General features: G+C 38.0%; 2 protein-coding genes across 6 annotated transcripts in view; one reads left to right on the forward strand and one right to left on the reverse strand.

Moving 5' to 3' along the window:
* The window catches only part of LOC143892352 (dihydroxy-acid dehydratase, chloroplastic-like), a 20,577-nt gene extending 1,732 nt beyond the window's left edge, over nucleotides 1-18,845 (forward strand). For 2 of the 5 annotated variants that reach the window (XM_077396901.1, XM_077396902.1), the window contains exons 2-13: nucleotides 1,203-1,274; nucleotides 6,874-7,019; nucleotides 7,174-7,354; nucleotides 7,448-7,559; nucleotides 7,682-7,768; nucleotides 7,858-7,911; nucleotides 8,001-8,124; nucleotides 8,233-8,303; nucleotides 8,994-9,095; nucleotides 9,703-9,783; nucleotides 18,349-18,507; nucleotides 18,627-18,845. In XM_077396901.1, the coding sequence (XP_077253016.1) occupies nucleotides 7,290-7,354; nucleotides 7,448-7,559; nucleotides 7,682-7,768; nucleotides 7,858-7,911; nucleotides 8,001-8,124; nucleotides 8,233-8,303; nucleotides 8,994-9,095; nucleotides 9,703-9,783; nucleotides 18,349-18,507; nucleotides 18,627-18,677 (906 nt within the window). In that variant the 5' untranslated portion in view covers nucleotides 1,203-1,274; nucleotides 6,874-7,019; nucleotides 7,174-7,289 and the 3' untranslated portion in view covers nucleotides 18,678-18,845. Of the gene's footprint in view, nucleotides 1-398; nucleotides 711-1,202; nucleotides 1,275-6,873; nucleotides 7,020-7,173; nucleotides 7,355-7,447; nucleotides 7,560-7,681; nucleotides 7,769-7,852; nucleotides 7,912-8,000; nucleotides 8,125-8,232; nucleotides 8,304-8,993; nucleotides 9,096-9,702; nucleotides 9,784-18,348; nucleotides 18,508-18,626 lie in introns of those variants that run through there. The other 3 variants (XM_077396903.1, XM_077396904.1, XM_077396905.1) reach the window with 3 other exon arrangements.
* Nucleotides 18,846-25,805: 6,960 nt separating this feature from the next.
* LOC143892356 (Cysteine proteinases superfamily protein) overlaps nucleotides 25,806-26,674 on the reverse strand; it is a 32,719-nt gene continuing 31,850 nt past the window's right edge. Inside the window, exon 11 of the transcript XR_013255480.1 lies at nucleotides 25,806-26,641. The gene's annotated coding sequence lies outside the window, so the exon portion shown is untranslated. The remainder of the gene's footprint in view (nucleotides 26,642-26,674) is intronic.

Genomic DNA, 26,674 nt, shown 5'->3' on the forward strand with positions numbered 1-26,674 from the left:
GTGCATGAACCCCAGGTAAACATTCTGATTGTTAACTACGTAGTGTACTATAAACCCCAAGTAAACGATCTGATTGTTAACTATGTAGTGTACTATAAACCCCAAGTAAATGTTCCGATTGTTAACTATTCAGTGTACCCTATTTCATAATTTTCTTTTCTCAACAAGAAGGAGGCATTTATTAAAAAAAATCAAAGGAGGTTACAACATGGGCAGAGATTGACCATAACTGACGTCTCTTTAGCTTGGGGTCCATCTTTCAAATCTAGTCTGGCACATTGATGCTTATTCAATTTGGTTTGCTTGACATTCAAGTACGCTCCACAATTTTGTGGGACTTGAGTCACTGCAAGCTTTCAATGTGAACCGGCTGCTCTTCTCTTTGAACCGAATTTCTATGTGAACCCACTGTTCTTCTAGGTTGTACTTCACTTTTTTGCTGATAAATGAATTGCTTATTACTATCCCTTATTCCTTTTCTTTTAGAAATAGGGGAAACATTTATTGAAAAGAAGACAATGAGAACACTCCAACAAATAAGGGTGAGGTTGTCCCCAGCACTACCCAAGAGTGAGAACACTCCAATGCATAAAATCTACATGTCATTCCCTCCTGTTTCTAATCCACCATCCCATTAGTACTATGAGGGACGTGAACATACTTGGGAGAGAATCATCTATTCAGGTCTCAAATATCCATAGTTAAACACGGTAACCTCTAAGGACTCACTTTTGGTTTCAAATCTTTCGATGTCCAAAAATGTTTTTTTTTATTTATGCAGGCCTCATTTCCCTTTTTCTACTTGATCGCAAAACAATTTCATAAAGTTATTTTTTCATTAGTCATTGCACTTGAATTGTTGCTGCAATTGTGATTCTTTTGTTCAAGTGTTTACATGTACCTGTGTAGCATCACTTGCCTAGCATGTGAACTCAATGTATTAATCCTTTTGACATCTGATTCTGCCAGTAATATTACTCTCTAAATCAATAACCAAAATTTGGATTGCCTTCATGTTTTGAGGTTGTCTTGACAAAGCATGCTTTCTTTTCCATTTCAATAATATTTTGATGAGTGACGAAAAGTTGAAAACTATCTTGTTTGTCTCTTTTTTCTTTTCCTAAAGCCTACCACCCCTCCCTATGGTGCAGTTTGTGTTACGTTGAAATGTGCATTTTGAATCTGATTTTGCGCGTCTACAGATTGCAGGTACAATTATGGCAATGGGACGGATAAATCTACCCAGTATCATGCACTATGGTGGAACTATTAAGGTGAGTGTTTAGGAAATGTTGTACACAGATGACTTACCTTCTACCTTCATTATTGGGACTTTTGAAATTCAGGATTATGACCTTTTAATTTTTCTAAGTCTCCATGATTTTGGTCGCTTAGCAATGAATCTTTATGACTGGAAACTAGCCTTACAAAACAGTGGAAAAGAGTACTACGGTATGTAAATTTTGAAAGTAATACTTTCCATTTTGCCGGTCCAGATAATTTTGCTGCAGATGGAAGTGGTTTATATGTGTGCATTATTAGCACAGTCACATCTGCAGAATTCAAATCTTTTTCCGATGAGCTAAAACTTGCTGCAGATGGAAGCTCACCTTTCTTTTTTTTCATTCCTTATGTTGTTAATTCAGTTAATGCTTATTTTTATCCCAAGTTGTAATAGGGGTTAGGTGTTTTCTCTCTTCTCATAAGTTATAACTAATTGGTTCGAACTGCTGGCTGTCAAAGTCCTGCATTTATTGTATCTAAATTTTATGCAGTCCGGTCGCGTTGAAGACAATTCTGTTCACGATATAGTTTCAGTATGCTCATTCATTTGCCATTTTGTAAATTTGATATGAATGGCTGAACCGCATGTCTCTTTTTGGACTTTTAAGCTTCACATTGTCAGTTCTTTAATGTCTCTACAATATCATGATGCACTCATGTTTCTTTCTTTCTTTTTTATTTTATGTATTTACTTTTTGTTCCACGTATCTTTACATCTGCTTTAACCTGAGCCATGATTTCATCTCTTCACTAATATAGAGCCTTTTATCCTCATTTGTCTAAAATTTCATATCCACATATGTTTTCACGTATTAAGTAGATTTAATGAAGTATTTCTTTTTCAGAGTTGTACTAACAAAAGCATTTCAAACTTTTATTCATTGAGGTCGTGTATGAAAAGTGAGAGACTTGCAATGAAGGCAATGCTTCAGATCCCCGTTTTTGGGATACCCTTGTGTAGATTCACTTTAGTTTTCTATCCACTTCTGTCTTCTTATGGGTTGGTACTTGAATAAGTTCCAATGTATAAATCTTCTTAGAAACAGTAAGCTTTTCCTAAATGTAAAATTTTATAGCATATAGAATATAATACATGAAGAATTATACTGGGCATGAGCAAGGTTAAAAAAAAGGGTACATATCGGTGATATGCCGAAACGATACATATCGGTGATATGCCCGTAAATTAGGTGATACAGATTCTCAAGGTTAAAAAACAAAGCTATATGCAATGTTTTGACACATTGTTCTGTTGACTAATATTTTTTTGGCATTTTTACTTGAACTAATATTATAACTTGATAATTTCAAAATGATTTATTAGATTTTTATTTCTTTGATCAGTGTATAATCTGCATGTTTGTCTGCTTATCTCATGTTTTTTTTAATTACTACATGAACTAATAGCGTCAAAACAATTATTTTAACTAAAGAAAATATCAAATAAATGCTAAAAATATTTACATTGGTAAAATGCTAACATAATTACAAAAATACTAATAGGTCTGCCTCACAGTTAAGAAAATAGCAAAATATATAAGAACACGCTTATACACAAATGTCAAAAATTATGAAAGGGGTAAAAAATTTTTTTCTAAATTTCTTATACACAAATGTCAAAATTTCTAAAACATCAAAAACAAAATGTCAAAAATTATGAAAGGGGTTAAAAAAAAAAGTTCACAAAAATGAACACATAGACCAATACATACATGGATCATGCTCCGTAACATGTAGATCTTGTAACAATTAAAAATAGAATATTAATATGTAAAAGAAATAAATAAAATGAATAAAAACTTGCATGACTGGATAGGTTTAGCCTACGAGTGCCACTACGAAGACCGAGAGTGGAACTGAACAAATCCCTATATGCCACATGGCATGGGAGGATTAGTTTTGCCATTTAAGGAAAAAAGCCAAAAAAAGGAACCAAGATTGCTTATGTGTGAAGACGGTATTTGTTCGGTTACACTCTCTGTCCTCAACTCGGTTACCATATCATTATTTTTAAATATATAACACAATCAAACAATACAATATGCAAATTAAATAAATTAAAAAATAAATAAAATGAAGAGAAACATAAAAGCATGCATTACTTGATAAAGATAGCCTAATAAATATATAAGACAATCAAACATATATAAGACAATCAAACAATGTAGTATGCCTATAGCTCTAGTGATAAACTATAAATGCTAAAAAAATGTAGAAAAGTCACTCCGAGCATTATTGCCTTTTTAAATTTTGTTTGTAGGATTGAGTTGATTGATGTGTCGCTCATGGTCGTCAGATTTACCTAGGAGTGTGGAGGTCTCTCAGGTGTATACTGTAGATCCGTTCAATCTTGTGATGAAGAGAAGTATTATTTGATCATCCATTAAGAAAGGCATTATCACGACCAGGTCTCAGAGCTTTCACTGTTTGGGAGATTTTCTCTTCGTTCTATGGTTCATTTCATTATGAACTCCAAAGGTTCTCCCATACGTTTCGTAAAACGATCGATCTTAATTATAGCGTATAATGGACTGGGAAAACAAATTGGGGCAATGTTCAATAGAAGAGGACAATAGTGAATATCCGAATGCTCATTGCCTCTCAACCGCTGACCACTCAACACTCTTCTCTATTCTATAAAAAAATCGAAGGGTGAAAAATGAAGTTCAAGGTATTGAATATGAGCATATGACACGTTACGGATCCCATAGCGGTCTCATATTGGTCGTATCAATCCCGTATCAGCAGATACACCTTATGTATCAGTTGATGCAGTTTTGATTTTTTGTCATTCCGATATGTGGGTACCCTATTGTATTGGACCCCGTCATTATGGATATTTATCAGCCGCTATTTTGAATCATGGACCTGAAAGGCCTTATGCATTTTTGCTTTTACCTAGTTCAACCGTAGAATGCTCTTTGTCACTCAAATATAAGTTTCTGTTTTTCTTGATTATGGTACCATTGGTTGTGTCAAATTGGTCTATAATTTCATAAGTCCATGTCTCGTGTAGGGGTGGCAATGGTTCGGTTTCGGTTCGGTTTGACCCCCAAACCAAACCGAACCTAAATTTGAATCGGTTTGGTTCTACCGAACCGAAATTTGAATCGGTTTTGTTTAACCAAACCGAAACCGAATTTTCGGTTCGGTTTCCGTTCGGTTTTGGCCAATTTCGCCACCCCTTACTCATATTCATTGGAAATCGGGGGCAACGGTTCGGTTTGACCCCCAAACCGAACCGAACTGAACCAAAATTTGAATCGGTTTGGTTCTACCAAACCGAAACCGAATTTTCGGCTCGGTTATCGGTTCGGTTCGGCCAATTTTGCCACCCCTAGTCTCATGCGATAAATTAAGATGTATTTTAGATGGATTACCAAAAAATTCATGCCGACGATGTAGCTAACATGACATGTGTGTGTGTGTGTGCGTGCATGCGCGCGTGCGGAAAAGTGACCGTACTCGGTCAAGTAGATAAGCTTATCTACTCGGTCAAGCTAAAAACAGTGGGGGCCCACATTGTTTGGGTGATCCAAACCATTCATGTCAAAGGTCCTTACCTAGATAGGGTGTCCACAAAAAATAGCTCCATAGGATCATCCTAACCCATCCAAATGTGGAGGGAAAAATGGACAGACACAGTTTGTCCACAAATCTGCCCATTTTCCCCTCCACAAATCTGCCCATGATCCTATGGAGTTGTTTTTTTTTTTTGTGGTCACCCTATCTAGGTAGGCCCTTTCATGGATAGGGTGTCCACCAAAAATCAGCTCCATTGGATCATCTTAGGGTGTCCATTTGTGGGGTGAAAAAATGGGCAGATTAGTGGACAAACAATATCTGTCCATTCACCCCCACAAATGGACACCCTATGATGATCCAATGGAGCTGATTTTTGGAACACACCCATTCATGATGGGGCCTTTCAAATGAATGCTTAGGATCACCCCAACAATGTGGCCCCACCCTTGTTTCCTGCACTCAAGCGCATATAAGCTATTGGCGCTCGAGCGCAGGAACCCTTATATATATATATATATATATATATATATATATATATATATATATATATATATATATATATATATATGTGCGCTCGAGCGCATATAGCTTATATGCGCTCGAGGGCCCAAACACATGGGTCCCACATTTTGTTTGGTGATCCAAGCCATTCTTTTGCAGGGCCCTTACATAGATAGGGTGTGTACAAAAAATCAGCTCCATAGGATCATCCTAACCCATCCAAAAGTGGAGGGCAAATGGGCAGATTTGTAGACAAACAGTGTTTGCCCATTTTGCCCAACACTTTTGGATGGGTTAGGATGATCCTATGGAGCTGATTTTTTGTACACGCCCTATCTATGTAATGGCCTTTCAAATGAATGCTTTGGATCATCCTAACATTGTGGGCCCACATGAGTTTTGGGCCCTCGAGCGCATATAAGCTATATGCGCTCGACGCACAATCATTTTCCTCTCTCTCTCTCTCTCTATATATATATATATATATATATAGAGAGAGAGAGAGAAAACGGTTCCTACACATATGTGTAGATAAGTTATCTACACACTAGCTTAAAATACAGTGGGGGCCACATTATTTGGGTGATCCAAACCATTCATATTTAAGGCCCTCACATAGATAGGGTGTCCACAAAAAATCAGATCCATAGGATCATCCTAACCATTCGAACTGTGGAGGCAAAAAATGGACTAATTTGTGAAGGTTTAAAGACATCCATTTTACCTCCACAAATCGTAGGGTTGGGATGATCCTATGGATCTGATTTTTTGTGGACACCCTATCTATGTGAGGGCCTTTAAAATAGATGGCTTGGATCACCCAAACAATGTGGGCCCCACTGTATTTTAAGCTAGTGTGTAGAGAACTCTCTACACATATGTGTAGGAACCGTTTTCTCATATATATATATATATATATATATATGGAGGAAACTGTTGGTGAGCTTAAGCTCACCAAACTTATGGTGAGCTAGCTTGCCCAATCACATGGGTCCCACATTTTGGGGAGTGATCCAAACCATTCATTTGCAAGGCCTTATCATAGATAGGGGGTGTACCAAAAATCAGCTCCATAGGATCATCCTAACCCCTCCATTTGTGGAGGACAAAAATGGGGCAGATTTGGCTCACCATAAGTTTGGTGAGCTTAAGCTCACCAACTGTTTCCTCATATATATATATATATAGAGTTTCTGAGTTCGAGCTCAGATAAGCTCATCTGAGCTCGAGCTCAAAAACAGGTATGGTCACACATTGTTGGGGGGGATCCAAAGCATTCATTTAGAAGTCCCTATCATGGATAGGGTGTCTACAAAAAATCAGCTCAATTGGATCATCCTAACTCTTCCATTTGTGGAGGGAAAAAATGGGCGGATTTGTGGAGAAACAGTATCTGTCCATTTTTCCCTTTCTATCGCCGCTCAAAGAAACAAGAATAATGGAACTTCCATTTCTATTTTTTGGACTCAAGATTACTGCTTTTTCATTATTCATCATTGCATTCTTGAGCAATATTTCCAAGCCTTGCAATTCATTCCTTGGGGTTGTTGGTATGCTTTGTAGGACTATGGAGACCTCGTTAGGAGTGTTGATTAGATAAAGAATATTATTCGGAATCCCTGCTCCGGAGCATGGGCTTGTGGTGGCATGTACACGTCCAATCCAATGGCTTTTGCAATTGAGGCGATGGGAATGTCAGCTCCTAGCAAGTAGAAATTTTGTCCAAGCAGGGTTTTTTGTAGACATTAAGATTTAACATTTCTTTGTCTTTGAAACTCTAATTTTGAATTCAAGCTTTGTACACACCGATTGAGCTTTTTGTTCTGATTCTTATTTTAATCCTTGTTTTCATATATTGTAAAGATCTTCAACACGAGGAGTAGAGTCGTATAAGTCGCTTGATTTTGGATCTCAGGGGATTGATAGATTTGGATTTGAAACCACGAGACATTATCACGCAAAAATCATTACGGAACGCAATGGTTGTTGTTATGGCCCTTGGTGGATCTACCAATGCCGTGCTGGATTTGATTGCTATTGCTAGGTAGGGTTCACTATGTTTTTTCCATATATATGGAGATTGGAGACCTGTGTCTAATACAGTTGCAGTAATTGGTGATGCTTGTGCCTCTTGCAGGTCCGTGGGTCTGGAATTGACTCTTGATGATTTTCAGAAGGTTAGTGATGAGGTTCCCTTCCTTGCAGATCTAAAGCCTAGTGGGAAATATGTCATGGAGGATTTACACAAGGTCTGTAGAATATGAATGCCTGAGGAATTTAATTTCTATCATTTTGTATATTTTTCTAATGTTTTCTTATATTACATAGTTTGTGGAGTCTCATGATTGGCTGATAAACTTTTTTGTTATAGATTGGCGGAACACCTGCTGTCATGCGCTATCTTTTGGAGCAAGGGCTTTTAGATGGGGATTGCATAACTGGTATGCATAGTAAATTGGTGGGTGTTTCACTCCTTGATAATATTGTTCATCTACCCCTCGATCTTATTGCTAAACGCTAACTTTATAAAATTTAAATATAGTCAAGAGCATTACACTGGCAGGAGAGGCAATGTTTTACCCTACTTTTGTCTACGGTCAGGTAAGATAGTAAATTTGTAACACTTTGGGTTCTTAGATATGACTCCTGCACAATTTGAATATGAAAGTTGCTATTTTGTTATTTTCCAGAAAATAATAAGACCAATAGAAGACCCCATCATGTCAACAGCCCCCATCCAGATATTTTATGGCAATATAGCACCAGATGGCTCTGTGGCAAAGATTACTAGGAATGAAGACATCTATTTCTCTGGTGCTGTATTCTATACCATTTCTACCTTCTTGCTATCTCTTGATCTCTGCTTATTTTGTATTGTATCATTTCAGAAACAATTGGATAGTGTCGGCATATGCTTGGCAGGTCCTGCTCTTGTTTTTGAAGGTGAGGAGTCAATGTTAGAAGCTATCTCAGAAAACCCTACGATCTTTAAGGTAATGGATATCTGATTTGGCATTTGTAAACCCTCTATATCTGAAATGGTGCTTCAACTTTAGTTACTGTTAGAATATGTGAGATCCACCGTTAGATCAGGTGTAGATCTCACCGTTAGATCTTCTTGTGGGAGATTAGGCAAGTTGGTTAATGAGGCAGCCCACTAGAATAGGCAGCTAGATTTAATTAGTAAGTAGATTAGATTAGGATATTCCATCATTATCTCTTTCCATAGTCTGCTTGATCTCTTTCTATGTTTATCATGTATGTGCTCAATATAAGCACACCTTGAGCTCTATGGTAAATCATCCAAGATTAATATAATTTTCTATTATTTTACAGTTACTTTATTAGAGTATATTTATGTTAGATTAATTAATTATGAGTGGGTGCTGCACCAGCCAAACTGATAGTGTTGGCTGAAGATCTCTCAGTTGATCTCTTTAGAGTTTCTAGCTATTTCAAAGAATGTAGACAACTCCACATTTGGCTTGGCTGGCAACCTGCCATTTACATGCTTGTAGCCGGTACCCTGGTAGATGACGTAAAATCATTTCACACCAGAAAAATACAGAAAAGAATGCATGTCCCACATTTACGACTGCCTTGGCATGGAAAAAGGTTTTATTTATGGAGAGGGAACTTTATCTTAGACTAATTCAAATTCTTACATTATCTATATGTTCCAGGGCAAAGTTATTGTTATTAGAGGAGAGGGACCGAAGGGTGGACCTGGCATGCCTGAAATGCTAGCATCAACAAGTGCTATAATGGGGGCTGGAATTGAGAAGGTATCCTCATTCAACCTGTAGCAAGTTATTATTTTTTTGTATGCAATCAATGATCACTAGTTTAGCCCAGTGTTTAAGAACTCATAATGGGACAAGAAATTGGCCAAGGTAAAGCTAAGTCGACTCGGGTGAGTTTATGATTGACGAAATCAGTTTTTCATGACTCAGACAAGTGAAAAGAGTTTTCAGGCCAAAATCGTGTCTACTTGGGTGAATCTATGAGTGATGCGAGATGAGTTTTTAAATGGTGATTTGGCCCTTGTTACAAGTGGGTATTGATTACTCTTCCCGTGATTTACCAAATGAAGTACTTGCAGTGTTTTTTGTAGCAAGACACCTTGGTATTGAACAATAATTTATATTAAAAATTGGATCCACCCGGTATTCGTCACAAACACTAGTTGGTCATGAGCATACATATATGTTTATTAGCCTTGCATTTCCCTGTGAAAGATTGACATGATAAGAGTTGCTAGTTACTATGCAGTCATTTTGCCATTGGTCCAATAAATTACCTTCCTTTTTTTTTTTTGGCTGAACTGAATGTTTTTTGTTCTATTCCTAAAAAAAAAAAAAGTTTTTTAATAACTTGCTTTAAATACTGCAGGACATGGCCTTGTTGACTGATGGTAGACTTTCAGGAGACTCACATGGATATGTTGTTGGCCATATTTGCCCTGAAGCTCAGGTATTTTAATGTTTTGTTTACTGGTTTTGACTTATCCTTGTGTCTCAGAATTACTTAAATTGCAGGCCTTAGCTTATGTTATGTGGTGGGGATGACCAATGTGAGCAGTGGAACTGTACTTATTTACCAGATCATTTTGACCATTCACACCATTCAAGCATGCTCTCACATGTCACAAATCTTCTGTGCTGTCACACAGGATCAAAATACTTACTCCGTTGTAGTGAATGGAAGGGTTGCGTATCTAAGAGATTCTACTATGGAAGCCCTGTAATTTCCTCGTCACTCCTTAGTCTAATAATGTAACCAACTCACTTCTTAATATCATGAAATCTAAATCGGACCATGGTAGTTAAGTGGATCAAAAGCAACTATCTGTATCTATGTTGGGCAGGGACATTGGGATCAGAGAGACTGTAAACTATCAAAATTGCTGGAGCAAAAGCAATATTTTTTTTATAAGATGACTTTATTAATATAGGAAAAACCCAGGAGGGGGACAAGAAGTCCCCCAAAATCGCAAGTACAGCAGTAATAACATCCGCGTGGGGATTACACAACCCGTATTATCTTGACACTTCAACAACAATAATGACATAGAATCCAACAATACGCCAGCTTTGGCAAGGTGATCAGCAGTTTCATTTGCAGACTGTCTCCTGTGTTCAATCGAAGGATTGATCATCCGAATTACGTCCCTGATTTCCATCATGAGAGGTCGAATTCGCCATGGCCCTTTGGATTTGCCGGCTGCCCATGTGTTTGTGTTGGACGAATCACCCTCGACTACAAGTGGCCCTTGTTTATTAGCGGTAAGCCATTTCAAGCCGAAAAGAAGAGCTCGAACTTCAGCTTAGTTAGCGTCGCAAAGTCCCGCAGGTCTCGAATAGGACATCGGAATTGTCCCATTTGAATCACGGATTGCACCACCAATTCTGGCCTTTCCGGGATTGCCAACAACACTACCGTCAAAATTCAGCTCGTAAGACCTCGGTGGTGGTTGTTTCCATTTGGGCGTGGCCTTATCCATAATCTTACGTTCCCAAATTACATCATGCCAGTGTCATAGAAACTCATCCACACTGTACTGAATTCCATTTTTTTGCAGTAGCCCAAGTGATTAACTCAATTTTTGATTTGCAGGCATACCCAATTGATATCTCTCTGCTTATCCTGAAATATCCTCGAGTTTCTTTCCGTCCAAATGTTCCACTTGATGGTGTAGGGCAACATCTTCCATAGCTTCTGTCCGATGTCACCAAAGGGGGCACCCCCCCACAACTCAGATGCCTTTCTAAAGGCACTCAAGGTGGTGTAACAAGCTCGATATTGCCCTTGCTTATTATTTCTATTGCTAGCCCTTCGTACTCTCACTACAATACTACAACATCCATCCTATTTATTATATATGTGAGGAAAATTACTACTATCCTAGGTTAAAAATCAGCCCAATCTCCAAGGCAGTCCCCGTGTCCACATCACTGAATTCCACAAAAGCAATAATTTAAACAGTACAAATATAAGTTCAACAAAGTATTCGGGTCACAAGTGACTCGGGGAATTCTATAATTAGTTTGAGCTGTAGTCACTAGAAACTTCCTAGTTGGATAGAACGCTCGCTTCGGAAGCTAAGGGTCTGTTCGACAATCATCATTAGAAGGGCTTCCGCCATTTTTTTAGCTGTATAGAAAGAAAAAGGTAAAGAATCCTAAAAAATCAAGTTCGGCTCACCGGCCCACGAAAGCCCGTTTCGTAAATTTTCTCCCTTGGCTAAAGGATGGGATTTTGCTGCTACTTGGAGTTGCTCCACAGAATTCTCATCAATCCGTTTCTATCTGTTTTTTTAGGCAAGGATGAGAAGCTTTTCTGAACACACCCTAAGTTGTTCTTGTATCCATATTTAGAGAAGAAACCCACACACTTTCAATGTGTTTGCTCTTAATTGAAAGTACGCCTCTTATTTAGTTGATTATTATTTTTTTCTAAAAGAGTGTTTTTTCCTTTTGGTAATCTCAAATAAGCCTATTTAAAACTTAAAAGCTCATCTTAATTTTGAGATGAAACTTATATGCATCTTTTCCAAGAACTTAGCATTAAGTCTGCATGAATAAATCATGTAAAACCATAAAGATCTAAAACTTGCAATTAGTCTTCTTCACTACTCGTAATTTTTACCTACATTAACCCAAACCAACTACAACCTCTTAATTTACTCGCTTCTAATGAGGCTTATACATGCTTGATGTTGACTTTCAATGACTGTGGGTCCCGGTGCGGGGCGCTAGCCCACACTCTCCACCTTGCGAGTGGCGTCGTCGTTGTGCCTCTTTTTGTTTGTTTTGCTCTCTTTTGGTCGAGGGGGTATGGTTGTAAATGAAATATGAACTCGAGTACACTTCGTTTTCAACCCGTTTGGACCGTTAAGCGAATTGTACTTGTTTAATCCACCCGAATAGGGTGTGGATTGTTATAGCACTTCCTGTGACCTTCAGATGGAAATCCAAATTCCACAGAAAGGCGAGGGGTCAGGTTCGCCATCCAGGTTAGGGCATGGAACCCATAACTAACTCCCTTTTAGTATGGTCTTGTCAGAAATCTGAGTAAGGGATATGGTTACATGGGGGGAGGGTGTTAGGCACCCCTCATGCTCGGAAAATCCGCACTCTTAACTTGAATGGGTGGATATAAGGAAACTTAAGCAAAATTGGTTTTAAACTCCTTTTAAGATTAATCTTGGTCCTTGGATTTTGAACAGAAGGAAAGAGACAGAGGGAAATAAGACTTGTACTATATGACATGGGGCAAAAGGATCCCCAAATCTTATAGCTATCCTCATAGAAATATGATGAAGAAAACAATAATAAGAGAACCTCTATAAATTGAGCTTAGCTATATGACTTGGGTCAACCGGACATCCAAATCTTATATCCATTCTCAATTTAGGCTCCACAAACAACAATGCCTAAAACTTGAGAGCTTCACTATATGACCAGGGTCCACCGGACATCTAGACCTTATAGCTATTCTCAATCTAGTTGATTGCTGAATGTAATTGACAGACAATAAAAGAATCTCCTTAATTTAGGCTTTATAAACAACAATGCCTAAAAATTGAGAGCTTCACCATTTGACGTGGTCCAACCGGACATCCAGACCTTATAGATATCTCAATCTAGTTGATTGCTAAATAGAAATGACAGAAATTAAGGGAACATCCTTTATTAAGGCTTTACAAACAACATTGCCTAAAAATTGAGAAATTAAGGTTCACCTGTAGCCACACACTACTGGTTTGTAATGAAAGTACGAAAATGATTAAAAGTTACCAAGTCTAGTGGTTGGTGCCGCTCCAAATCCTCAAAAGTTCGCAGACTGCCGATTTTCCGTGATATATCAAAGAAATTTCGGCAAAAACTAGGTAGTATTTGTTTTTGGGGAAATCCCAACAAGCTTCTCTCACTTTCTCTTTCTTTGTCTCTAGTTTATAAAACCGAAGGGGGTCGGGGTGTGAATATCAAAAGAGGGGGGTTACTGATGCAGGAGCATCCCCTAGATTTACTACATCAGCCCATATTTTCTCCCTATTGTAGTTTTCCTTTGTGTGCTCATGTCATTTGTACTCCTTTCCTATGTAGTAGGGTAGTTTAGTCATTAACTAGTTGATGAGTCATTTATGTCATTTTACTTCACTCGGGGTAGTTTGGTTATTTTGTTGCTACTTATGCACTTTTTAGTCATTTTCCTTTACTTAGGGGTAATTAGGTCATTTTATTTGTAAGTGGTCTATAAAAGGGACTTTTCCCTCCATTTGTTAGGACCTTTGTTGTTGCTACTTATGCACTTTTTAGTCATTTTCCTTTACTTAGGGGTAATTAGGTCATTTTATTTGTAAGTGGTCTATAAAAGGGACTTTTCCCTCCATTTGTTAGGACCTTTGTTTGAATTGGAAATAAAAATCTCAGATCTAGATGTGAAAATTAGGTTTTGGTGGGAGCTTTTTAGCTTGAGCTGAAATTTCTACTAGAATCTCCTTAGTTTTGCTTGTAGAATAGAGAATTGAAGGCTGGAATCCCAGTTTTTTCGCTATCCATCTCATCCTTAACCTTGTAGTTTGCAAGGGTTATAGAAATCTTGCATCTCCTTGCAAGATTTTTTGAGTTTCTTGAAGTTATCATCAAGAAGATCACCGAAGTGCATGATCTGCCCAAAAATTGAAAATTTTAGAAAGAATTCGAAGCTTTTGCGCATTTTCCGCAGCATCAAATTGGTATAAGAGCTTAGGCTGCTGAAATTCTCTAATTTTGGCCGATCTGGGAGCATAAAACAAAAACCAGTTCGAAATTTGAAGATTTTTCGGTGAAGAAGACTGGCAATTTCAAAAACTTTAATAGAATTATGTTTTCTGCTGCAGCACTTGAATTTTCTTTCCCCTTGCTTCGAATTTTCTTTTAGTTCATCGATCTGTAAGTTCATTTCATATTCTTCAATATCCTTTTGGTTTTGGTGAGGAATTATCTAAGATCAGATAAAACTTGGTAAGAAAGACTTCAAATTACAATTTTTCTGGTCAGATACCGGAGAACCACACATTCAAGCTTTAGATCTGAATTCTTGGAAAGTTTTTCTTAGATCTGGAGCTGAAGAAGCTTCCTCAATATTTTGAAACTGGCCTTTACAGGATTTACATGAAATTGCAGGAGTTTTAACTTAGATTGTAGCTAATCGACAATTGAGGCTCCTATTTTCTTGAAAAAATTTCAAATTTACTCTATAAATGCTACATGAGATATCCTACCATCTAGAGCTACAAGATCTCGGGTGAGTTTGCTTAGGGCTGTCATAATTCCACAAGCCAAGACCTCACTGTCGAATGCATCTTCAAAACCCTGCAGAATGCCAGAAATCCTTTTTTTTTTGTTAGCAATTAGAAACCAGAAATTTTTTGTGATTCTTCCAATCTTTTAGGCTGAATCTTGCTACTATGGAATGTCTATAAAGAGGCTTTTTTCTCTTGTATGTTAGTTATATACTATTGCAAGTTTGATCCAGAGACAATGTCAATGTCAAAGTTTGAAAGGTTCAAGGTAGGCCTGTACTCAGGTTGAAGAATTGCTAGTCAGGTTGAGGAATTACGAGAGAGAACATTCCACACAGATTGGTTCATCAGGTTGTTTCTACAACAAGCTATTGATCGTGTGGTTGGGATTAATTGCTCTTGGCTCTATTCAACTTGAGTAGGCTAAGGAGATTACATATAGAAACCTTGAACTTAAAGCATTTCCTCCATGCTCTTGAATGCCATTTGTATTCAATGGGTAAAGCAAAGTGACACTTGTCATTGTTTTACATATTGCCAAAGCTGATTGACATGTGTGGGGTTGATTAGTGTGAAAACTCTTAATGAATGGCAGCACCAGCTCTCAATTGATGATGTGGTATTGATGATGATGATGTGCCGAGTGATGTTTTCTCTCATAATTGTAGCCTGTAAGTGAAGAAGAGAAAACCTGTTAGTATTTTTTACCACCATTGATAAGAGGCTTCAATAAGTTTCTAAAGAAACTGACCATCATTGCTTATTCATATTTCTTGGAGTGCTTTTTCTACACTGAATGGTGCCATTTAATCACTGAGGCTAATTGGTTCAACCGAAGCATCCGGCTGTCCAGCCATTCATTTGGCTCTTAATTTCAAAACGAGTTGGAATGGGAATGAGCTCAATGAATTGGAAATCCTATATGTTGGTTTATTCTCAGAGAATAGCCCTGTTAGTGCAAAGGATATAGTTCTGATCTCATTTCTTGAAATCAAATTCATTCATCAAGAGTAGTTGAAATTTAAGACTTGAATAAAGCAGTTACTTCTACACTACAGGTGTAGGAGTTTGAAAGCAATTTGATATGGCATAAGTTATTCAGATTACAACCAGTTCCTTGCGTAGTTTATGGAAGGCGAGAGGAGGATACAAGAAGGATTGTTAGCAGTATTCCAGCGTGTGAACCAAAAATTCGACGAGATGCTAGAGTTGAAAGAAGGAGAGCGACACAAGTAGGGGGCGGAACCGGGCATGTACGAGTACTCTAGGCATGTGCCTTCACTTCCACAGCCAGTTCGGAAATTCTCTAGTCCTACTTTTGTTACTCCACTTATGAGTGGCTATATGTATGACGGTTTTGGCCATTGCTTGGAGAACTGTCCTAAGCAAAATCAGCCCATGCTAGTGCAAAAAGATGATTGTGACGGACATCCACAACTAGAGAGCCATGATGCTAGTGACAAGTGTGTTGTCCTTGGTGATAAGGTTAATGATGATGGTGATGTTGATCTTATTGCAGAGTCGGTAGAGACAGAGCTAGAGATTGTAGTCATTGATGATGCATTGTCAATGCATGGAGAGCAGGAGCACCTCATTGAGCAAAGTGCTAATACTGATTCCACGTTAGATGTCCAGATTGAGCAGGTTGATGAGTCTTTTATCGAGACAGCAGATTCTAGTCCCCAAGACCATGTCCTTAATTGACGATTGTCTTGGATTGGTGTTGACTCCAGTTATTGTGCCAGCCGAAGAAGAGTACGTGCCAATCTTTCCAGCTTCTATGCTAATCATGAGGGGATTTCATATTTGTGGATCTTCTTTGATGGTATCTGCATCATTGTATTGCATGCATTTCATGCTATTTCCAAGGGAATTATTGGCTTCTTTACAGACGGGCGCCTTCGACGGGTTATTGCTCCTACTGCTACAGTGGATCATTTACATATTTGACCCAGGCGGACTTCCACATTGGCGAGGCTGATGGGGAGCTTGGGACGAGTTCTTTCAAGAAGGGGAGTTTGATGCAGGAGCATCCCCTGAATTTACTACATCAGCCCATATGTTCTCCCAAGTGTAGTTTTCCTTTGTGTGCTTTTGTCATTTGTAGTACTTTCATATGTAGTATGGTAGTTTAGTCATTAGACTAGTTGATGAGTCATTTTATGTCATTTTACTTCACTAGGTGTAGTTTGGTTATTTTGTTTCTACTGATGCACTTTTTAGTCATTTTCCTTTACTTAGGGGTAAGTAGGTCATTTTACTTGTAAGTGGTCTATAAAAGGGACTTTTCCCTCCATTTGTAAGGACCTTTGTTTGAATTGGAAATAAAAATCACAGATCTAGATCTGAAAATTAGGTTTTGGTGGGAACTTTTTAGCTTGAGCTGAAATTTCTATTAGAATCTCCTTTGTTTTGCTTACACAATAGAGAATTGAAGGCTGTAATTCCAGTTTTTTTCCCTAATCCTCTCATCCCTAACCTTGTAGTTTGCAAGATATCTCCTTGCAAGATTTTTTGAGTTTCTTGAAGTTATCATCAAGAAGATCACCAAAGTGCAAGATCTGCCCAAATTTTGAAAATTTTAGAAAGAATTCGAAGCTTTTGCGCATTTTCTACTGTATCAGTTACAGAAGGCTAAAGGAGTGTTGATATCCAAAGGAGTGGGAAAACCAGAGCGAAATTGTAAATGGGGTGAAAGAGGGATGGAGAAGTGATAAATGAGAGAGAGAGAGAGAGAGAGAGAGAGAGAGAGAGAGAGAGAGAGAGAGGAGGGGAGGGGGGTGACCCCTTTACATAGCGTGTTTGGACCCTCAAAATCGCAGGCTGAGATTTTGGGGACCTTTCCTGTGGTTTTGCTGGCGATGGGTCTAAAATCGCGAGGGAAGGTGTTTGGGGGGGGGGGGGGGGGGGGTTGTCCCGAAAAGCGGTTCCCAGGTATGGTTTTTGGGTTCCCCATTGGTGGTTTCGGGTTCCTGGTTGCTGACAAGTGGTCTTTTCGTTCTCAAGAAGTTGTTCCTGGTAGCCAAAAGTGGTTTCCGGTTCCCAAGTGGTTTATGTTGACTGAAAAAAGTGGTTTCTGGTGGAGTTTTAGCTAAGTTTTGGTGATTGGATATTTGGGATCTTGTGTTGCCGTAAAAGGCGGGTGCTGAGCTATCGGGCTGAAGGGTTTTGATCCTTGGGACCTCTGCTTGGCCAATTCAGGTCTCGGTCAAAAGATTTTGGTGAACTCGAATGGTTTTGGATGTAGGCTTGGTTGCTGTGTGTCTTGGTGTTTTGGTGACTTAGTGTTCTTGAAATGTAGAGAGATATCGAGAGAAAGACTAGAGAAGCTTCGGGACTCATCATAGGATTCATCCTCGCGGCAACCTATCATTAGTCCGATCCTAACAAAACGGGGTGTCTATAACGACGCTTCTTACATTTTTCCTTCTTTATTTTCTTTAAAACTTGCTTCTTGCAAAATTTTCTTTTTTAAACACTTGAACACATAGCTTCCCAAACTTTTCTTTTCTAAACCCATTGTTTCTTGCTTTTACTTCCCGTATTGCTTCTCACTTTGGCAACTATAGTTTGAGTCAAATATGCAATATGTCACTCTTGGATTCACCAAACAACACCATGATCCTTATTTATCCACTACATGGATAAGAAGAGACACAGACATTCATGTGGCAAAATCTTTATTTAAAAGCAATATTACTTAAAACTTGTGATTACATTTTCTTGAGAAATGGATGGATCCATTGCAGGATGGCGGGCCAATTTGTTTGGTTCAGAATGGGGACATAATCACAATTGACGTTCAAAAGAGACGAATGGATGTTCAATTGACGGACGAGGAGTTAGCAGAGAGAAGAAATAAATGGGTTGCACCCCAATACAAGGCTAGCTCAGGAGTTACATACAAGGTCTGTAAATACCATATATACCCCTTCTCTGATAACAATCACTTGTTAGTTAGTATTTTTGCCTGTGCTGGATTTGTTCATAAGATAAAAACTAAAAAGGATCTGTCACTTGTTTTCAGTACATCAAGAATGTGCAACCTGCTTCAAGAGGATGCGTGACTGATGAGTAAAAGAGGATAGAGGAACTGAATTGTTGGCTTATGTGGTACAATTCACAATGCCAAACTTCCATTTTTGGCGTCGGCAAGTGTAGTTTTAGAGGTGAATGGTATTGTGAAAGTTTTTATTGTCTTAATATACTATTTTCAATAATAACTCAAATAAATAAAATATATATATATACATACACACACAATAGTAAAGCACCCCGCACGATGCGCGGGCAAGAAAAAAACTTAATGGTTATAAAATGAAGCCTTAATATTGTTCTTTAACCAAAAAAAGGAAAATAAATGCACTGATTATGATTATTTCAATCAGAAAGAATATAATAGAAGGAAGTTTTGATCCAAAGAGGTTAAAAGACAAAAGATGGGAAGGGAAAATGTGACTTGACTACTGAAAGCCATAATTCATCCCTTATTTTAGCAGCAACATTACCAATTCCAATTTATTAAGGCCCAAATTAGGACTAACGAATTCCTGAAAACAAATACTTAGAATTCATTTCATAAAAAGAATCAACTTCTATTATTTCAATGAAAATAGGGCTGGTGGTTATGTAAAGAGGAAAAGTTGGATTTGTATGTGATATTGGATTCAAGAATATAGACCAGCGTGTTCAGCTAGGTTCCATCAAGATGCAAGTGGAGCTATGGCTAGGTCAGTAAAAACCTGAAAATAATCCAATGTAGGCCTCGGAAAAACTTGGTAAAGCAGGCAACAAACCAAGGACCGTGCTGACATGGTGAAGTTGTAAGGAAAGGGAAAAATTCAATTTAAATTCAATTTCGTCCATTTCTTATCGTTGTTTGATTATACTTACATAAACTACAATTTCAAAAAGAACTAGGGGTGCAACTCGGGTCGGGTTGAGGCCAACCCGACCCGATTTTCAATTTATGCACATGTTTTTTGTGGGCCCCACTGTTTTTTTTTTTCTCACATTCCCACACAGGCATCCACCATATAAAAACTCTGTAACTGAATTGAAGGATAAATTTATGTTGAAATTTAAGCACATTTCTAGCTTCAATGGGAAATGTGTTTAGTTGAAATCGGGTTTTAAGCACATATCGGAAACGCCAACCCAACCCAACTCGATTTCCAATTCGAGTTGATTTTTCCCAACCCAACCCAAATTCGGGTTCAACCCGACCCAAGTTGCACCCCTAAAAAGAACAAAATTGGCACAAAAGAAAGAAACAACAACCGATGTTTTTCATAAAAAAGCCTGCATTTGCAGCCACTTATATCTGATTTTTTTTTTTAATTTTCATGAAAGTAACTAACAAATGAGGTACCACACATGGTTTTCATATGGCTACGTGGCTGCATTGAATTTTTTTTATTTTTGCTTTAAAAAATAAACCAATAACCCATTTGATATGGTATTTTGATATCATTTTTCACAAAGAGAGATGAGAATTAGAATCAGGTTTGTGAAAGTTTATAGGAAATCTAGATAATGGTAAATTGATCTTTAAAAATCTTTATTTTATACAAATTTTCTTTGTCTAAGATTAATGTGGGATGATTTTTTTTTTTAATGAGATTATTCAATAAGGTAGGGGTTGCGTCTTAAATTGACTCAAGACGACCTAAGATGGCAGCCATAACCATTCAAACTTTAGCATGTAATGTAGAGGACCATTGTTAAAGATAGATAGAAAATGATATTTGCACTTCGATGGAAATGATTTTTTGGGGGCAACCTACTTACTTTCTGGCCTATCAAATGGACGGTTTGGATCATCCTATGGTTCAGACAGCACTGTACTTTTTGAAGAAATACTGGACCGTAAGGGCTTACACGATATAAAATCTTTCCATTTCAAAACAAAACACCATATAAGATCTTGGAACCCTTTTTTTTTTTTTCTAATAGTACTATACGGCCTGCACCACGGGATGAGCCAAACTCTATAGATAGGAGGGTTGAAATCATCATAAGTAAATAATTTTTTGCGAAAAACCTTTTTATGTTATGGCCCATCAAATGGACGGTTTGGATCATCCTATGGTGCAGGCCGTACAGTACATTGAGAAAAAAATATGGGACTATAAGGGCTTACGACAGATTTTATATGCGGTGAGCCCGGACTATAATTTTAAAAATATACTGTGGCTTACACCAAAGGATGTTCTAAACCGTCTCTTTGATGGGCCCTCAAAACGTAGCTTTCTGAGAAGTTGCCTATGGGACAAAGAAAATTAAGGTAAATTTTACCTGCGGTAAGCCCGTATAGTCCCGTAATTCTCAAAATATACTGTGGCTTACACCGAAGGATGATCTAAACCGTCCATTTGATGGGCACTCAAAACGTAGCTTTCTGGGAAGTTGCATGAGACAAAGAAAGTTAACGTAGCATATTTTATTATAGGAATGATAGAGCCAAGGGCGCCCTTGCATAAAGAGCCAGAAAAGGGCCTTGATTGGATCGATGTCAAGTTAAGCAACTTTTTTAAAAACGTCTGAGAAAGTACAATCAGTACTCGCTAACGGCGTGGATCCAATCAAAGGCCCTTTTCCGGTTCTTTATGCAAGGGCGCCCTTGGCTATATCATTCCTCATTTATTAATTACGATATGGAAAAATTTTCAAGTGACGTCGAAAAAATAGAGAAATCTCCATTTGAAGTCACCCAATTCCAACATGTCGAAGTGGTGTCGATATTTAATTCCCGCCCTATAAAAAGACTGAAATTGCCCTCACGTTTGAAAATAAAAAGCAAGCGAGACTTACTTTTTACTTCAGTCATTTTTTTTCACCGTTTGCAAACCCTTGTTTTCTTCTTCCTCTGAAACCCAAGAGTGGCCGGAGAATCGTGGTGGTCCCGTCGTTTGGAAACCCTCATTTTCTTATTCCTCCAAAACCCTTGCCTTTTCATCTACCTTCGCAGCCGCCGCCACCCTCACCATCCTCTTCCTTCCGGCGTTTAGTCTCCCGGCGTAAATAGGTAAGTAGGAGTTTTTTTCAGTTTTTTTTTTGTCACTGGTTTTTCCAACTACTTTCCCGGGAAGACGGATGCTGGGTACCATTGAAAATCCCCCGTTTAGACTTGATACCCCCTCTAAATATTGGATAACCCCATATATTGAAACATTGCTTTTCTTATGATCTGAAACCTATTTACAACTAATAACTGCTATTTAGATTTTTTAGCATTCTTGGGACTTGAAAAAATCATGATAGCCTGTGTAGATAATTGATAACCCCAGTTTACCATAGAAAATCTTACTTTTATGGTGTGTTCTGAAAAGTTATTTAGTTTCCTTTAATTTTGTTGGTGTGTTCTGAAGAAGTTGGTATGGTATAAATTGATAACCTCAGTATAGAATTGGATAGCCCTTGTTTATAAATTGATGACCTCAGTAAAAAATGGATAACCTCTGTATAATTAGATAACATCCTACCGGACCATCCTTCACAGAAAAATCATCTTGAAACTCATCATTGATGTCTGCATCCGGAATTGCCTCATTTTGTCTATCATCGAAATATTCCCCCGCATAGTCCGCAGCAAACTCCACATGGTTCGAAACTGCCTTATTTTGTCTATCATCAAAATATTCCCTCGCATGGTCCGCAGCATACTCCACATCGTTCATACACGGATCATCGGTAAATCCTTTGTTTAAGAGGTCCTGAAACATTCATGAAGAAGTACAATACCATTGACTGTCATTAGGTTGGGCTGAATCACCTCCTGTAACACTATCAAATTCATCTTCAAAGTCTTTTTTCAAATCCACTTCCAAGATTGGGCGTTTCAAATTTTGGCGTTCTCTATCCCTTACAGGTGTAATCGAAACAGAAGGTATTGGTGGATGATGAGAGGGTTCAAAAATACACACTTTGTTCGGAGGAAGCATATAGTGAGACATACAAACATTGTTTGAGGGAAGCATAGACGTATTCATTGAATTAATACCCCCCGGGCTTCTGCTTTGGGTTATGTACAACATCACAGAATTGACCGCATCTTTGTCAAAAATCCTCATCAGAGATTGGAGCATATCGTCTTTACCAACATCAACTAAAGTGGTTATGTACGGATCAACAATATATCGATATTTTATCGATAGTAACACCTCCCTACCTATACTCCCCATTGTTTTGAGGATAAGATCTTCAAAATCTAGAAAACTAATCCGACGGCTCACCGAAATCAATGACTTCCTCCCTCCGACATATTCCCAAGAAACTTCATCCTTCAAATAACCATCAGTGTAAAAGAAACTCAGGCATTTACGAATACCTGCAACGACACAAAATGAACACAATTTCAATCATGTGTCAGGATAAAAAATTCAATAAGGTTGCCAGTTATAAAGAGGGGTTATAATGGACAAATAGGGCTTACCTATTGCATACATTAACAATTTCAAAAATGATCCCTTATGTCAAGTCTAGAACAAATTATAAAGACTATACATTATAAATATCACAATTGCAAGCAGATTGGCAACTCTAACCAAGTGGTTATGAAATACACAAAGGTGTTATCTATTGAATACAAGGTCTATCTACTATATAACCTCACAATTTATACTGAGGTAATCCAACTCCATACTGATCTTTATTCTATACTGAGGTTATCCAATTCTATACCGAGGTTATCTAATTTATACTGAGTTTATCAATTTAGAAACAAGGGTTATCCAATTCTTTAATGAGGTTATCAATTTTAGACTAAGGTATCCAACTTCAAACTGATCTTTATTCTATACTGAGGTTATCTACACTGAGGTTATCCAATTCTATACAGAGGTTATCCAATTTATACTGAGGTTATCAATTTAGAAACAAGGGTTATCCAATTCTTTAATGATGTTATCAATTTTAGACTGAGGTATCCAACTCCATACTGATCTTTATTCTATACTGAGGTTATCTATACTGAGGTTATCCAATTATATACTGACGTTATCAATTTAGAAACAAGGGTTATCCAATTCTTTACTGAGGTTATCAATTTATACCATAACAACTTCTTCAGAACACACCAACAAAATGAAACTAAAAAATCAAAATATCAGTTATTAGTTTTAAAATAGGTTTCAATGTAACCCACCATCTTCCCTGGAAAGTAGGCCGAAAAAACCAGTGACCTAAAAAAACTGGAAAAAAAACTTCCACCTATCTATTTAGGAGGAGACAAGGTAAAAGGAATTCGAATTCTCCATGATTTGAAAGAATACAGTTGAGGTTTTCTTCTTTCTTCTTGTAAAAAAAGCTTGGGGTGAAGAAGAAGAAGACAACATGGTGATTATACAGTTGAGGTTTTCTTCTTTCTTCTTGTAAAAATGGCTTGGAGTGAAAAAGAAGATGAAAACATGGTGATTATACAGTTGAGGTTTTCTTCTTTCTTCTTCTAAAAATGGCTTGGAGGGAAGAAGAAGATGAAACCTGGTGATTATACAGTTGAGGTTTTCTTCTTTCTTCTTCTAAAAATGGCGTGGAGTGAAGAAGAAGATGAAAACATGGTGATTATACAGAAGAAAGAAGAAAGGAGAAAGAAGAAAACCTCAACTGTAAAAATGGTTTGGAGTGAAGAAGAAGATGAAAACATGGTTTACTTGCAAGGGAAGTAAGTAAAAAACTTTTTGATTTGACAAGGGGCATTTTTGTCCATTTTTCAGGCGGGAATTGGGTTTTGACACCACTTGGACATGCGCAAATTCAGTGACTTCACTCAGACATTTCCCTATTTTTCCGACGTTACATGAAAATTTTTCCCATACTGAACTCATTGTATGAACTCTACAGATGACTTTTGTACTGAGTTCCAATTCATTTCCTTTAGGGGAGAATTGGAATAGGAATCGGAGTATGATCTCGGGTTCGTTTCCTGATTCCAGCAAGAGCTTCAGGAAAGACTTGGAAAGTGATGAAAAGGAAAACCCTTTACCCTTTCCAAATTTTCAGCACTTTCCCCCTGTTTGGTTGCACTAGGAAAAGACTTCCCAAAGGCCCTGTTTTGATTTCAAGAAAAAACATTTATGATGAAAAAAAATTTGTTGGGATTTTTTTTTTCTTCCCACGATTTAGAGGGAAATGATATGATTATGGCTAATTTCAATGGATATTATCATAAATTGTCAGTCCCTCTAAATAAATTTTGACTAGTGTTGGTTCCAATTATAATTTTCCATTGTTAAAAAGTTAGGAAATTTTAGAAACATTTTTCCTTTCTAAGATTTTACACAATTTTTGCCATCCAAACATGCAAGAGATCCTCATGCAACTAAGACTCTAATTTGTTGCCAAACGCTCGGCAATCATTGGAGTTCCAAAAGGCCAATGAACTTCTAGACATCTTTCAATTTATTTTTCGCTGCCAAATTTGCATTGAAACTCCATTTGACTTCTAGACATGTTTGGGACATCATCATTACCTTTTTTCTTACGTGACGCCTATGTGGCGCTAATGTTCCCTTGCCTAATCTTCTAACCAAATTCTACCAATATGGAGATATTTGGATGGAAAAAGGGTGAAAAGTGTCTTGTCTTATGCTCTCTCTCTCTCTCTCTCTCCTAAACTCTATATTGGTAATGACACCCCTACATTTTCCACTACTCTTCTAGAGGATTGCCACGGAACCAAACACTACTTACTACTCTTCTAGACATCTTCTATTCTTGTCTACTCCCTTTTGACTTCTTATTCCACTATTCTCCTAGCTATCTTTGAACAACAAGACAGAGCCTAAGCAAAAAGTTACACCTTTTGGATTACTTGGTTGTGTTTGTTTGGCAATGTATCATCCAAACCCCTAGAGACTAGAGATTAGCAGACAAGGAATATGAAGTAATAATTGCATGTATGGTGACATGGCATCACTAGCATGGCAAAGATAGACCAGCATGCATGGCTGAACACATGCAAGTTCGATAGGTGATTAAGCATTCTTTAGGGAAGCAAAGTCCCGGTTAACTCACTCGCATCCAAACAGAATAAAGCACATGGCTTTACCAGAGTTTGCATGGCATCCAAAATCCTGCTCCACGCCGGACTTTGCTTCCCTAAAGAATGCTTAATCACCTATCGAACTTGCATGTGTTCAGCCATGCATGCTGGTCTATCTTTGCCATTAAACCATTTGCTTGGGGATACTGATTTTTACAGAGAAACTGTTGAAAACATGAATGCATTAGATTTCAAGAAGGAAAAAAATCCAAGGGCTCGCCAAATTAATCGGGCAGAAACTGTCTGGGCTAGTTGCCGAACACAATCTCATATATTCTTACCATGCATATAGAAGAATGAGGCGGAGAAGCCTTGGCGAACACCAAAATCGGCGTATTACTACGGACACGGCATGTTTGGCAACCATGAAAAATTATTCCATGGAATATTTTTTCCATCGTTGCCAAACGTGCCCCTTGTTGTTAGAATAACCAGACGCTCAAGCATTTCAAAAACCAGGACAAATGCTTGAGTGCAAGAGGTATACAACATGTTTCATAAGGTAATGTTTGAGAAGGTGGATGTTTTTCCTTGAACGGGCAATCTTTTTCAACGTGCCTGAATCTTTTGCAATTTCGGCATTGCGGCTTTCCATGAAACCAGCAATCTTTTCCAGGTGGCACCATTTGCTGCATTCTCCTGAACGTGGCTTAGGTCACCTCCTCATCTCCATAAAACCAGCAATCTTGGTGAAAGGTTGTGCCTCTCTGTATGGTATTTAAAGGGGATCGGCGTATTACTACAGACACGGCATGTTTGGCAACTTCCATCATTGCCAAACGTGCCCCTTGTTGTTAGAATAACCCGACGCTCAAGCATTTCAAAAACCAGGACAGATGCTTGAGTGCAAGAGGTATACAACATGTTTCAGAAGGTAATGTTTGAGAAGGAGGATGTTTTTCCTTGAACCGGCAATCTTTTTCAACGTGCCTGAATCTTTTGCAATTTCGGCATTGCGGCTTTCCATGAAACCAGCAATCTTTTCCAGGTGGCACCATTTGCTGCATTCTCCTGAACGTGGCTTAGGTCACCTC

This window comes from Tasmannia lanceolata, unplaced genomic scaffold (genome assembly GCF_043159265.1).
Source record: "Tasmannia lanceolata isolate RefF3 unplaced genomic scaffold, GAP_Taslan_0.1 ptg000015l, whole genome shotgun sequence".
NCBI classification, from domain to species: domain Eukaryota; kingdom Viridiplantae; phylum Streptophyta; class Magnoliopsida; order Canellales; family Winteraceae; genus Tasmannia; species Tasmannia lanceolata.